Source organism: Macaca thibetana, chromosome 8 (genome assembly GCF_024542745.1).
Source record: "Macaca thibetana thibetana isolate TM-01 chromosome 8, ASM2454274v1, whole genome shotgun sequence".
Lineage (NCBI taxonomy): Eukaryota > Metazoa > Chordata > Mammalia > Primates > Cercopithecidae > Macaca > Macaca thibetana.
This window is the reverse complement of record NC_065585.1, coordinates 26,919,396-26,934,189: the sequence shown is the minus strand read 5'-3', so window position 1 is coordinate 26,934,189 and position 14,794 is coordinate 26,919,396. Positions and strand designations below refer to the sequence as shown.

The 14,794-nt window shown below is 40.4% G+C and overlaps 1 protein-coding gene across 3 annotated transcripts in view; it reads right to left on the bottom strand.

Moving 5' to 3' along the window:
• The window catches only part of SAMD12 (sterile alpha motif domain containing 12), a 478,056-nt gene that overhangs the window by 45,096 nt on the left and 418,166 nt on the right, over nucleotides 1–14,794 (bottom strand). The window contains exon 5 of one of the 3 annotated variants that reach the window (XM_050802113.1): nucleotides 595–8,766. The exons of the other annotated variants lie outside the window; for them this stretch is intronic. Coding sequence (XP_050658070.1) covers nucleotides 8,744–8,766 — 23 coding nt within the window. The 3' untranslated portion in view covers nucleotides 595–8,743. Of the gene's footprint in view, nucleotides 1–594; nucleotides 8,767–14,794 lie in introns of those variants that run through there. 3 annotated transcript variants of the gene reach the window in all.

Below are 14,794 nucleotides of genomic sequence, written 5' to 3'. Positions count from 1 at the left end.
GGAAGCACTGGTTTCTAATCCAAGTCTCTTGGGTAGATGTTATTTGAAGGTCAGTCTTTCTATTGATAAAATACAGATAGCTTACATTTGGTTACCACCTCAGAGAGATGGATGGAGCAGGAGGTGCTGGGAAATACCATCAATCATACTATTATTAGTACATAAGACCCTCTCTGGGGTGAGAGGAAATCGGTGGGCCAAGATCTGTTGCCCCATCTCTTCCTAGTGTGTTACCATGTCTGAGGGATGAAGAGAATTGTGTCTCCTGTCCAGCTGTGCTCGACACTAAAGAGTTCACCAGTCATTGCAATTACGCTGGTGGGATTTGGTGCTGGGGGAATTCTGTGTGCTGGGAGCCATAGGGAGGCCATCAGTTCATTTCACACATATTATTTCTCTAGGAAACACAGCATAATTGAGGACAATTTTCCACCATGAATTGCATCATTAGCTAACACAGGGAAAGTGAAATGCTGTTAACTTTTCTTTTTCTTCTGCAAAGCTGATGAGCTGAAGAAAATAGAAAAGTTTAATGTAATTTTTTTTCCAAGGATATATGTTGAAAATCAGAATCAAAACGCTTTTACGCGGTAATAGAAATCCCACATTTTAATACATTGCCATGCACATAAGGAGTCAAGTAATGCCGAATACAAAATAGTCAAATATACAAAATGATAAAGCAGATTTTCAAGCCTGATAGAGATCATGCTCACAGATACAAGGGGGGCAAACATCTGTACAGTTTCATTTTTATCCATTTTATAAGAGTTATGCCCCCCTCAACTCTTTTTGAGGACAACTGGAAACAGAAGGGAACATAAGAATATACAAAGGAGACCCAAAGGGAATTGGCGAGTTGATAGCTGCTGAAGATATGGAAATCGGTGGTTCAAAATTGTGGTACACAATAATTCTTATGTTTAGAGAAAAAACGTTTCTAAACATCTTATGCCCTGGGAAGGCAGGAAACTAAAGTGGACATCCAACAGAAAAGGCACTCTTGTTTTACTACATAACTTGACTGCCTCCCGCTAAGTCTAGTCGTGGGAGTTTTTCTAGGATGCATAGAGAGAAAAAAAGAAAGAAAGAAAGAAAAACCCAACAGTTGTGGGAAATGAATATGGGTAATACTTATGTAATTAAACACTCTTGGGAGACCAACAGAATTCAGATTGCTGGTTTAACTATTCACTTAAGGAAGTTATAAAAATGTTGATCATCTACCTAGGCTTCTGTGTTCTGACATGTGCTTTTTAGCCATGTTTGTTAGTGTTTGTGAAGGAATGAATCATTTTTTAAATCAGATTCTCCCCCATGCTCCCTTCTCATCCTCTATAAAGAGCACTGCTCTTATGTTCAGTTCACATTGTGTAATTTTTCTTCCTCTTTCTTTCCTAGAACAAACACCAATATGCAGTAGTTCATCCAGAAAGTTTGATGTGGCTGTCTGCTTCCTGTGCCTCTCAGTTTGGCACCTCCACGCTCTGATGGGTCTTCTCCAACCTGGGATTGGCAGTCTTAACCTTGGTAGGTCATGGAGCTCTAAATCTTTGGGAGGTGAAGAAGTGGAAATAAATGGACACCTGGGCTGTGGACTCTGCAGACTAACCTCACATATTAGAAAAAGTTTTGTGTGTGTGTGTGTGTGTGTGTGTGTGTGTACAATGCTGATTGTTACTTCTTCATCATTCTGTTTCCTTTGTAAATCCCAGAATGGAGGCTCAGAAATAACAGCTCCATGGAGAAAGCCTCAAGTAAGGGAAAGGAATCATTGAATAAAGCCTGCAACCCAGATCAGCACTCTAATTACACATAAGGGATATTGGAGGCACAGGATAGCTTCTTCCCTTAGCTCATTTTAGCCTCCAAACAACCCCATCTGCTAAGGAGGGACAGAGAGCGCCCCATACTGAAGAGCAGTGGCCCAGAGAGACTGGGAGATTTCTAGTAGTCTAGCATTCTTGAATTCAAAACATTTTCTTCCTTTTTATCAGAGCAGTGTCAATCTCCACAAAGTTCTAAGAATAACTCAAGTATATAAACCACAACAGATCGATATTTTCTTTTCTCAGGTGCTTTTTACTGTTCATATTAAATTTTGTTACAAGATTGATCTTTTCTAAAATTTTGTGCAAAGCTATTTAATTTAGTGCCTAATTATATTAAATAATTACTTTAACTGAAACTACAGTAGTATGATTTAATGATACAAGAGTTTCAGTGGAATTTGTTTCCAAATATTTGTGCTGGCTTGGCTTTTCAGCAGACTGGCTCCTTCTGTCCCAATCATGACTGCGACACACAGTGCAAAGTCAAGAGCCTGGTATTACTCAACTCTCTGCAATGTGAGCTTCTTTTACTAGCTAAAACCTGGTCTTCTCAGACATGGCCTTGTAAGGACAGCATCTTTCTATTGGTGGAAGAAAGGTAGTGGTGGAGAAACCATTCAGAGAACCAGAGAGCCCTAAAATTGCCTACGAGTATGAGTTTAAGCAAATAGAACCCCTTTTGCCCGCAGTGGGGGCCAACACCCACCAAAGAGGCTTCCCTTTCTGGTGATCTGAGGTGGGTATTGAATAAAAATAAAAAACACAAGTGTTTCAGCATTCAAACATGAATTTCCTCCCCCACTTTACATTCATCTTTGAGGTTGCCATCTGTAACCGAAGGCCTTTTTGATGTGAAAAAGAACTGGGTCAGGCACTTCGAAACCTCTGCAGCAGCTGGTATGTGGGGAAACATAACCTTAGTCCTCTCTCAAATGCACTGTATGGTATCTGGACATAGGCATTGTCAAAAGTAGACATAGAGCCAGCAGGCAGTTCCCAATGTAAACACGCTAAATGCACTTAATTGTGGTTAAAAAAAAAAATACTGGGGGGAGAGGGAGAGAGAAAGAGAGAAGGAGAGAGAGACAGAGAGAGAAGTAGAACTGATTTAGGGATCATAGAATCAAGGACCACAGGCATGCTCAAACTCAAATCATATTTTTGGAATTATACTTGGATAGGAAGTCTCTATATGGCTTAGAAAGATATTTTCATGGCATTTGTGCTATTTTAGAGGCCAGGCTAACTCCTCTGAGGAGATGGGAGAAGACCATGATCAGTCTGTGGAATAGGACAGCACCAATTCCCAGGTGCTTGGGGCATTCCAGCCAGCAATTTTTCTACAAGGTTATCTTCAAGATCAGTTATCCTACCCTAAGTGAAAGCATGATCCAGTAAGAGTCTCCTGTTTTGAAGTTTTGTTTAGCATTAAGTATTTGAATATAATTTTACAGAATTTGGGCGGTGGTGGTGATTAAGTGCAATCATATAAAACAGATCTGTTTGCTCTCATGCATCCACTCAGTCTAGACTTCCACATTTGGTAGCTGTGTCTGTGCTAATCTGGCAAAAGCCCCGTGAAACCAACCGTTTATTTCTCTTGATCCAAATGACTGAATTTAAAAGGGCTGTAAACAATGTGGAAGGCGACCAGCAGAGTCTTCAGTGTTTTAATTGTTTGAGGTATTAGTATCTCCAGTGTTGGATTAATTTAATAGCCTCCTTCCTTGAGGTTCACATCAGCAGGGCTGTTCTTAATACTCTGCACATGAGGCAAAAAGGCCTGGGCTTAAGAGCCTTTCTAAGGCTCCTCAAAATATCTGAGGTTTGGAAAACAACAACACAACAAATAACTAAACAAACAAACAAAAAACCTCCCAAACCATTGGCTCCAAATTATGAAAAGAATTTTGTACGATCAGAAATAATGTCTAAATATCTATGACACTTATTAATATCATGTCAACCAGCCAATGGTAATTCAACACAAGTCATATGGTTACTTTTACATTACATTAAGTATGTGCTGTTGGTGTATTCTTGTGCTTGATATAATGGTAGGAGGAAAGCTCTGAAGGAAGAATTCTTGGAGTGCATCGGAGTTTTTAAATAGCCTTATGTGGCAAATTGAACTTCAGTTTTATGATATCTTTGGCATCCATTTTCTGCTGTTCCATAGAAGTCATGTCTCAGTCATTTTGCCGTTGGGCAGGAAGTATAAAACCAGCCCTATGCCTGATGGCACTTCCCTTTTACATTTGGTGCTGGTAAATTTCACCCTAAAAAATTTAGATTTTAGAAACAGTGCTTGCTCTTACCCAGAATTTTCCCTGTGGAGCTAAGGTGATGGCCAGAAGGCCGTCAGTACTGTTACTGTCCCTTTAGCTATGTTCCCCAGATGAGTAGCATCTATTTTGTTCCTTATACTAAGGTGTGGTAGAACTTTCCTGTGCACTTGGCCAACTTTTCCTCAAGTTTCCCGCTTTCAAAAGAATGCTGTCTGTCTTCCCAAAAATCACCATAGCAAAATAATGGAAACACGGCTCTCTTTTACCTTGAAGCCATGCAATGGTGCCAGGAATCATGTGCGTTGATAAACCAGAATTCATAGGATAATTTTCTGGATTCAGGATTAGATTCAGATCTAAGGAGCAGGATCTGCCTTTGGAAAAGAGTGCTTAATGGTGCCCGGAGTAGAAACATCTCCTGGCCTGTCCTCCTTCCTGATCTCAGGGCTGCATTGGCATTAATCTTCCAGATGACTGGTCAGCGTTATTAATCCCTACCTCACTGCTTTTTGGGCAACACGTTTTCACCAAGATCAAGCTTAAGAAGAAATATTAGGACTGGGGAAAAAAGGTAACGACTACGTTTTTTGTTGAGTTCTTTATAGAATTCTTGAAATCAACCCACAGCATCATGTTAAAAGAGAGATGAAAGAAAAAAAAAAAACCCAAAAACAAAAAAGTGCAGTGGAGGGGGCTGTGGGAGGGGTGAATAAAAACAGCCTTAAAGCAATAAAGGAATTTGTGTCATTTTCAAAAGATTAGATTTTTAAAAAGAGTCTAAGGCGATTGACAAGTCTAGTTGTCAAGTAATACAATTATTCTAAAGAATGTAGAGGAAAACATCACAAAGGACAAAACAGCTAATGTACTGGAAAGAGGAGGTTTTGGTGAAAGTAAAGTGCCAAGGGGGGTCTTAAAAACTTCACTTCCTTGAGACTTTTGTTGTTCCTATCTAAAATCAATTATGTGACATTTGCAGACAAAGAAAGCTTTTGCAAGTAACAAGGGGGATCCATTAGAGGTTTTTAGCCTTAGTTGATATTCTCAGGTACAGCTGATACTCCTTTTCTCCTTGAATGTTAAAAATGGCAGAATTGCCTCAGGACTAAGGACTGTTGGCCTCTATCTGAGCAACTGCGAAGTGACTCTGGAGAGATTCCTGGCTTGTTTGCCAGGATTCCGGAGGTAGAAGTGAAATCTGCGGGTGCACACCTCACAGAGCCTGAGCAGGGATTTGAAGGTACGCCACTACCCACAAAGAAAGTTGATAGGATCTCTCTTCCCCTAGGTACGTCTCAAACTATTGAAGTGATTTGCTTTTCACACTAGCAGGACTGGCAATGCTCTGCCTATTCAGTTCTGGAGTGGAAATAAGCGAATTCCCTTGGCACCACAGAAAGAAAGTCTCATAATTATTCATTTCTGTTCATTCCCAAGAGTGCCTTTCCTGCACAAGTCTGGGTGTCAGCCTTTTAATAAAGGTGTAGCACAGGTGTAGGTAAAAGGAAAAGTCAAGCATCAACAGCTTACAGTCCTTAGACATAAAAATATGTATCCTTTACTTCCCCACCTCTTGCTTCCGACTAAACAAAACTCACCACAGCCATTTCTGGATTTCTAGGAGGTAACATTCCAAACATGCATCTTGGGAAGAAAGTACAGCACAGTTGAAGGTAACCATGGGAGATCACAGAGGACCACCAGGTAATAAAGAAGCCAAAGCCTGCGAATGAAGTAGTTCCTCTTTTTTTGCTGGTTTAGCTCTTGACTGCTCGGATTTTATGCCACCATGCTTCCAAAACTATCCCCCCAAATAATTTCAAACAGAGGTTGACAGTTTGGAAAAGAGTAGTAGTTCGTATGCAGACATGGAGTATGTGCCAGGCATTAAGGCATCTTTAGAGATACAGTCTTCAACGGGGCTCTTTAATGGTCTTCATTTTGCCTTCTCCTAGGTCCCTCTTCACCCATCATCTTTCAAAAATTTTACAGCACTCCTTTGACTTAACAAAACAGACAAACTAGGAAACTCTACTTATTGAATTGTTCAGAATATTTTGCAAAGGTCAAAGTAAGTAACAATGAACCACCATCATTTAGTGAACATCTGCACTACAAAGCATGTCCAGTTTTCCAAGAGAGTCAGCAGTAGCCTCACGATGTCCTTGGCTAAATCTTAATTCCCAGTTACAATATCTCAGCACATGGCAGTTCTTAGGCTTCATCAGACTCAACTGTGTGTCCCCTGGATTAGTTATAGAACTGGAGTGTTAGATAATCCAGTGTAGAGGTGAATGGTTGTGCCTCTATAAAGAAAGGGAACATAGGTAGCCAGGGTGGATATCAAGGAAAAGCAATTGAATGCTGCTTTGGGGAGCTCCAACCAGCTCAGTCTGGGCCCTCAAAGAGTTGGCTGTAACTGAAAGGTGCAAATATGTGGTCTGATGTGGTTTACTATCTCTCAGTCTGCTGTCTGCTCCCTGAGGATCCGTCTGCTGCCATGTTCTTCTTCCTAGGTTACTCTGGCAGAATGGAGAATGCTGTCTGAATTAAGTATTCATTGTGGAAAAGGTGGGGGTAGTGATAATGTTTGGAAGGAGGAGATACAGTTTCCTAAGGGCAGGTGGGGAGTCTGCTTTGTGGACTGTTGTTGCCCAAGCACAATGCTTGGCACACAATAGATGCTCAACAAATGCTTGCTGAATAAAGGAAGGAATGGAAGGAAGAAGAAGACCTGCTATTAGAACTGAACCACATGAGATGGGCAGTGGAGACGGGAATATTGTGTCCAAGGGTGTTGGCAGCCGGAGTTTGGTCTCCTAATTATAGATGTGAGGAGAATTACGTCTGCAGAGGGCCTGGCAGTCCTGGTGCTGACCTGTCGAAGGGCCAGATTTTGGTGGCGACTGAAACTTCTCTGAGTTCCTTGTTGGAAGCCCCATTCTCTGGCTCTGAAGCCTGCCAGGCTTGTGGTGAGTCATCCTGCTGCTGACTCATTTGGACCTTCCTCCCTTTCCCTGTCAGGTTTCCAAATTTCAGGCAGGGGTGGTTTCCAATGGGCTGTGTATTTCCTGAGACCCTGAGTGGAGGCAGACAATGCTTATGTATCTGGAGATACCCTAAAACACTAAGCTTGCTTGCATTGGAAGTCTTCCAGAAGTGGTTACACTATATTTTAAAGCAAAGCCTCTGATGCCCGTCAGTCCCAGGCTGGGACAGTGGGCACACAGAACATACTTTGCTGAGCTTTCCATTCAGTCAACTTGATATTTTCAGGAAAAAACATGCTACACTGTTATGTAGCAAGTCAATATGAACATGTCTCTAATGCTCAAAGACAAGCAATAATTAAGTTGACTGGTTTCCCAGGACTGTGCTTTGTTGTAAGACGTAGTTAAAAAAAAAAAAAACCAAAAAACAAAAAACAATTAGTCACAGGTATAATCCCAGAAAGGATTAACAAGGGACTGGTAGGTTCTACACTAAGTAAGGGAACTTAGTATAGGACTTGACACTTTTTCTTCTCTAGGCACATAGTAGGGTCACTTGATGTTTCTCTCTTGAAAGAATGGCGATTTCAACTTGACTTAGGATTTTTTCTGAAGTGTTAAAGTCAGACCACACAAAAGAATTGCATTCTGGTGCCTTTACCATCCATCTACCATGGTCTTTGATTAAAAGAATACCATCCCCTTTTTTCCTTTGGAAGAACTCTTCTACAGAATAAAGGAATATCTACATTAGCCAAATAGAAGCCTCCTGTATTTGAGTGCCTGTATGTGCATGTGGTCAATTGTGCCTGCGAACAAAGAAGCAAGCTAAGTTAACACAATCACTAGACCCCCTAGGGCTTCCCTTTGGCGCTACAAGTAAACCAGTTGTTCAGTAAAGTATCCGGAGGTGAAGTCTAACAGTATTGTGGCCATATTTACATCAACCTACCACAAACAACTGGGGTTATGCTAGTAGTGGAGTTTGTCTTGGACAGTCTGAGCCAGAAAAAAAAAACCCACCAAGATTTATAAAAATAAAAATACTTGATTTCTCACATGTGCTGAACGTGCTGATTCATCTTGGTGTAGTGTTCTCATATAAAGTGCTTAAGAGTTGGACGGAATACCTTTAGACGTCATAACTAACATAATCGAGACATGTTTACATTCCTACCAGGGCATAATATTGTGAACACTTCCACTGAGATTGCAGAACTGCTGTAATTTTTTTTTTCTAAAACATCATGCCATCTGCACACATAATAAAATAATCCAGTAGTTGCCATGCTAAAACAGGACTTCTAGTGAAGGGCACAGACAGCTCCCCAAAGGGAACTTGAGTTATGCACAGTGATGAAAACTGGAAGCAATTTTCCAGCTAATGGTCTGCCCATGACCACTTGGAACGAGTTGGCACTATATTATGCACCTCATTTTAAATCCACAGCAAAGTAAGATTTTTCCAAAGCCCATAATCTTGACTGAATGGGTGTTTTTTTTCCAGTTAATCCAGTTAATCTGTCCATGCTCCAAGGATATCTTCTGGCAGTGCCATGGGTTAGTCTTTCTGTGAGGAACGGGCCATGTTCATATCAACTGGCAGGACAGCAGCTTGGAAGGCTAACCGTGTTTATGGAGAACCCTCGGCTGATGCTGCAAGAAGAAAAAGGGGGAAATATGGTAAGTTCTTTCCTTTATGTTCCCAGGCACTGATATGTAGCAATTATCTTATTCAAACAAACCCTAAAACCCCTAGGCCAAAGAGAAAGCTCTAGTCAGAATGGTTACTCAATGCCAGGATGGATTTACAGTGGCTTATATTCATAAAATTTTTTTTTCTACCATTTGGTAAGGCATGGAAGACACCCAACTGAGAAATAGGTGAAGTTGCCCGGAAGGGAGGGCAAAACCAGATCTCTGGAATTGGCATCCAGTCCTAGGATGGGGCTGCAGTTTGGGAAACCATTTCATGTATTATGAAGGTTCATGCATTTGCTTGGTCTGGTGCAAGGTAAGATTGGGGATGGTGTGAAGCATTTTATTGTGGGAGAGAGATGGGGGTTTCATTTATCAGAAAGATTTCTTGGGATGAAATCTAGAAAAAAATATTGGAAGTGGAATGGCTGGAGCTCTTGAGTTTGTCAGTTGCGAAGTCAGATTAGCTGGGAAGGTTAGACAGAAAATGTGTGACCTTGTCTAGACTAGATAGAGAAAGTCATTAAATCGGACCAGAGATTAAACTACTTGAATTGCAACCCCTCTTTTGGGCTTGGGAGTGCTGGTATAAAAATATTAATGTATTTTCCTGAGTTTTCTAATTAAATTGTCTAATGTTCCCGTTATTTTATTTGGGTACTCCCTACAGTTCCTTATACATGGGTCTTCAATAATTAATTATTATATGAGTACAATGGAATGTTTTGCTCAGAAAAATATCAGTATTAGTTTCTAATACACAAAACTATCAGACAATGGGAGAGAAGCACAGCAGGCATTCTTGATGCAGAAGAAAAAAATCTACCTCGGTTTTCAAACCTGGCTCTCAAATCTAACTAACTGGCTTTTCAAAACATGACAGAACACATAATTTGTAAGCAAGTGTTTGATTAACATTTGCTATTTTTGAGAAAATGAAAAAACAAAAGGTACTATGTAAGTGTATTAAATATCAAATAATAATACTTCTGACAGGTTGTATTGAAAGCAGAATATTAATTATTGCTGATGGCACTGTCAACTGGAAAAATAATGTCAATTTATTCAAAAATTATTAAAAATGCATATTCCTAAACTTAGTAATTCCATTCCTAGGAGTATATCCTAAGGAAATAATCTAAAAAAAATGAAAGAAGCTATATGCACAAATATGTAAACTAGAAGTTATTTATCATAGAGGAAAAACTGGAAGCACTCTCTTACTGTTGAAGATTTAGGTTAAGTAAATTATGGTACATTAACAAGATGGATAATTACATGGCTATTAAAACAATACTAATTATGATGATTATGATTATGTAGCAACATGGAAACAGTTATGATATACTACAATATAAAGCTTACATATATGCATAGAAAAGAACTGTATGTGAAAATGAAGGCCCTAGAATTTTTATTACTGTCATCATAATATTTTGCAAAACAACAACAATTAGGCTCACAGGGTTGCAGGATTGCCCCATGACTAACTAAAGCATCATGATTGTTTTCACTCACTAATACTACTGTGAAAATAAATACTTTGTAATTTCATTAAGAGAAACACTTCAGTATTTTGAAAGAGGGATAAAAACCAATGCGGGTAAAATCCTGTCCAGGTTGACCTGCGAGGAGGGCAGTACAGCCTGAAAGAATAACATTGATTTCTAGGAACATAACACAGTGTACCATCCTTGATACTTGGCTAAAATCAGATCCAGAAAATGTGTGATCTTGGAAAATAATTAATAATCTATAAAATACAATTTAAGAAAAGAATAATGATAATAAAGAGTAAGCCCTAATTAATTATTATACTTTGGAACCTGAGTCATGAGTTGATAAGTAGGTTTATCATAGTTACTGCTTCTTTAAATAACCGTGTTTTCTACAATGGTCTCTAGTAGCTGAGAGAAAGCAGATATATCTAATCTTAGCATATTAAAAAAGCACTTATAACCATGGATGTAAGTGGAGTGCAGTATACTTTAGAGCGCTTTCCCTTATGGTTGCCCACTCCTCTTCTTAGGAGATGTAGAATTATTCCCATTTTATAGATAAGGAAATTGAAGCCCAGAAGTATTATTAACCCAAGGTCACACAGCTAGTAAGGATCAAAGCTATATCCATGTGATATGGTTTGGCTGTGTCCCCACCCAAATCTAATCTTGAATTGCAGCTCCCATAATTCCCAAGTGTTGTGGGGAGAACCCAGTGGTTTCCTCTTTTGCTTGGCTCTCATTCTGTCTTGCCTGCCACCATGTAAGACATGACTCTCACCTTCTGCCATGATTGTGAGGTCTCCCCAGCCACGTGGAACTGTGAGTTCATTAAACCTGTTTTTCTTTATAATGTACCCAGTCTGGTATGTCTTTATCAGCAGCATGACAACAAACTAATACACCAGACTTAGGTGTGTACCCCTCTAGTGACATACAGGAGTGATAGGGAGGAACATAGAAATATTCTGAGCCTTTCCCATCCCATCTTCTGAGCAGGCCTCTGTGTTTATCCAAAAGCCCAATCAGCACAACAAGGGTCCCTGTTAGAGCACCAAAAAAAAAAAAAAAAAAAATTCAGAGGCTAAAATGAATTTATATTGGAGCAACAAGATACTCCTGCAAGACATGAATACAAATAGAACTAGAGGCCACAGAGAGACAAGTCGAAGGTTTAGATGGTGACATAGGAGGTTTGGGACAGTGGTGGCCATAATGACTAGGGCATTGGGAAAAGGGATGGTCAAAGAAAAGAGTGTGCTATGGCAGAGTGTCATCTTTGAAATCTTTCCATGGTAGTCAGTGATCTTTCATTGCTCTTTGCTGTTTTTGCAGTTAGTATTGTGTTCCTTTTGAATGGGTCACCAGGCTGAGATGGGCTTTATATGAGTACAAGAGGTCCCCATTTGCTCAGGCTGTATGTGTAAGACACGTGGTGAAAGTAGGCCTTGAACCTTAGTCTTTCTTCTTCCCATTATGGAGACAGGGTCTAGCTCTCGTCGCCCAGTCTGGGGTGCAGTGGCACCATATCGGCTTATTGTAGCCTCGATCTCCCAGGCTTAAGTGATCCCCTCACTTCTCAGCCACCCAAGTAGCTGGGACCACAGGCGCAGCGTGCACCACTACACCGGGCTACACACACCTGGACCCTTGAACCTTAATCGTTCTATCACATATGTATAGTGATGGGTTCTGTCATCATCACTTTGCTAGAGACTTATGTGCAACAGGAATCATGTCTTCGGGTATGTAAATCTACCTGAGGTCAAAATGCAAAATGGAAGTTTGCATTAGACAGCCCTGGTTCTGAAAAGGGGGAAACATGTGGTCTTTGATATAGAAGGCTCTTTGGGCTCCATCCGCTGTGCTTCAGCTATCCCAGCCTCCTTCTGGCTCTGCATATGCATGGGGTTGTTCCTGGTCTTGCTGATCCTTTCTTTTTTCCAGGGTGTCTTCTTTATATACCCTCTAGCATTAGTGAACACCAACGCCTCCCTCTTTCACAACCACCAAGAGCGTCACATCCTTTATGAAGTATTCTTTCCTTCTAGACACAGCTAACAACTCTCTCCTGTGTGCGAGTGTGGCATCTCAAATTTTTACCAACAAACCCGCAATGAACACTTCCGTTTAATGTATCCATTGCTCCTCCTAATTTTTTTGTGGGTGATGCCATGTCTTATTATTGTGGATTCTCCTAATGCAACGTGCAATGTCAGGTATACAGAAAGTGCTTATTAAATAGTTGTAAAGTTCATAAAGAAAGGAATGATGTTGGAGGAGAATCTGTTTCTCTGTTTAATTTGGTAACTGATGTTGCATGAGATTCAATCCTGGTCTGCATGTGGAGAGTGGGATTGCTGTGGTTTCTTTCTCTGCTTTATCAACTACTTACTCAAGGAAGATGTACCTCCTGGGGGCTGTCCATGTATCAATTTTGCAGCTAACAAATAGTAAAAGGCTATTTTTCAAATCTCTGTTTGATGGGCCACCATTACTATTAAGAGTTTAGACATTCTTGGAATTCTCGGAATCAAGAATTCTTGGAATCAGTTCTTGGAATCAACCATCATACTTAGCCCTATGGCTTCAGAGTCTGGGATGAGGAGGGAAGCACTGGAGTCCAGTGGTCAGGAGCATGGGCTCTGGCAGATATGGGTTCACATCCTAGGCTCACCACTTCCCAACTATGTGATGTTGAACACTATGTGATGTTGAACACAATCTCTTTTTCTTCACCTTTAAAATAGCAGTCAAAATTCCTGCCTCACAAGGCTGTTGTGATGTTAAAAAGGGCTCATAGGAAAAGCATTTTGCGTGGTGTTCAGTAAACAGCAAATAACTAAATGATAGCTACTATTGTTTTATTATTATTGCTATCATGAATTCCTAAAATTCCTTTGAGAAATCAAAGTCAAAACTCTAACGCTAAATATCAGTGTTTTAATGCTAAATGTCAATGTTCTAATGCTATAGCTGGGGGCCAGGAAAAGAAACAAAATACCCAGACGTCAAGCCTTTGCAACGCCCAGGAGGCAGATAACTGTCTTCCTGCTTGCCAAGGCCACTTTGGGCACACTCTTGGCTTCTGCTCTCTCCCAGATTAGCGCAGCCCTTAACAGACAGTTCCATGAGAAAGGGAGTCTGAAATACTTCAAAGGCAGGAAGTGACTGGCCCAGGAGGCAGTGGCCAGCTTGGCAAAAGGTTCAATAACAGATATAGGACAGATTATGTCCCGCCCCACCTTTCCTAACTCCAGCAGCAGAGGGCTGAAGGATTGTTGTGTGTGGAGAAGAAGAAAAGATATTATATCCAGGCAGCCCCACATCTCATGGGTCCAAGGGGGAAATAAGACTTCATCCTTTAAAAGGGCTGTTTAGTGTCTTCCCTTCAGAAAGAAGGGTCCATATCTTCTATATGAAAGTGTCTTTCATGTAATGACTTCAAGGACTTTGGGGGTGGGTCTGAACTGCAACTTCAATATGGGACAATTTATTTCTGGTGTGAAATGCATATTCCAAAAAAGTGAGATCCATGGTTGCCCCAGCAGAATAGCCAATAAGCAGAGCTCACATTTATTGAACAACTACAATATGCCTACAAAGCTTCTATAGGCAGTTACTCATTGAATCTGTGCTGCCATTTTTGAGGTTTGGATTCATTATTCCTGTAATTCACACAGAGAAAATGACAGCAGGGTCATTAGCTGTCACAGCCACAGTGCTAGAATGCATAGAGCTCAGACTAGAACCCAGATCTGTTCTCACCACAGTGCTTTCCTGACTCAATAAAACATGTTTATTGGGAAAAGAAATTCTCCAACAAGAATGGAGGAGAGAAATCAAGTAACTCTGTTTGCATAAAATAATTCTCATCAAACATGAATCTTATACATGGAGTGCCATAAATAAGAGGTTTGACCTAGAGAAAACCAGTACATTTTTATTTTAACAGTCTAAGATCTTTCCTATGTTTAGAGCAGTGGTTCTCAATTGGGTATAATTTTGCCCCCTACGGCACAACTGGCAATGTCTAGAGACACTGGTGGTAACAACTTGTGTGTGTTTGTGTGTGGGGGGGACAGGTACTACTGGCATCTAATGGGTAGAGACCCATTAAACTGCTGAACATTTTAGAATGTATAGGACAGCCCTCACAACAGAAAATTATCCGGCTCAAAATGTCAGTGGTACTGAGGTTGGTTTGGAAGATACAGGTCCTTGTTTCTATTTTCTACTCCTGGTTGTGAGCCAAATATATCACTCCCAAAATAGGCCAAGATAAAAACCAACGTAAGTGTGCCTCGTGTATGTACAGGAAATAAGGCTAATTTCAAACCTCACTCCCCTCTTCTTCTCATCATTTGCTCATTTTATGTGATTTTATATTCAGTGTAATCAAAACCTCTAGTATTAAATCATTTCTAACTTTTAGAACCCTCATAGGCATTACCATTATAAGAATCAAGATTGGATGATTTAGAGAG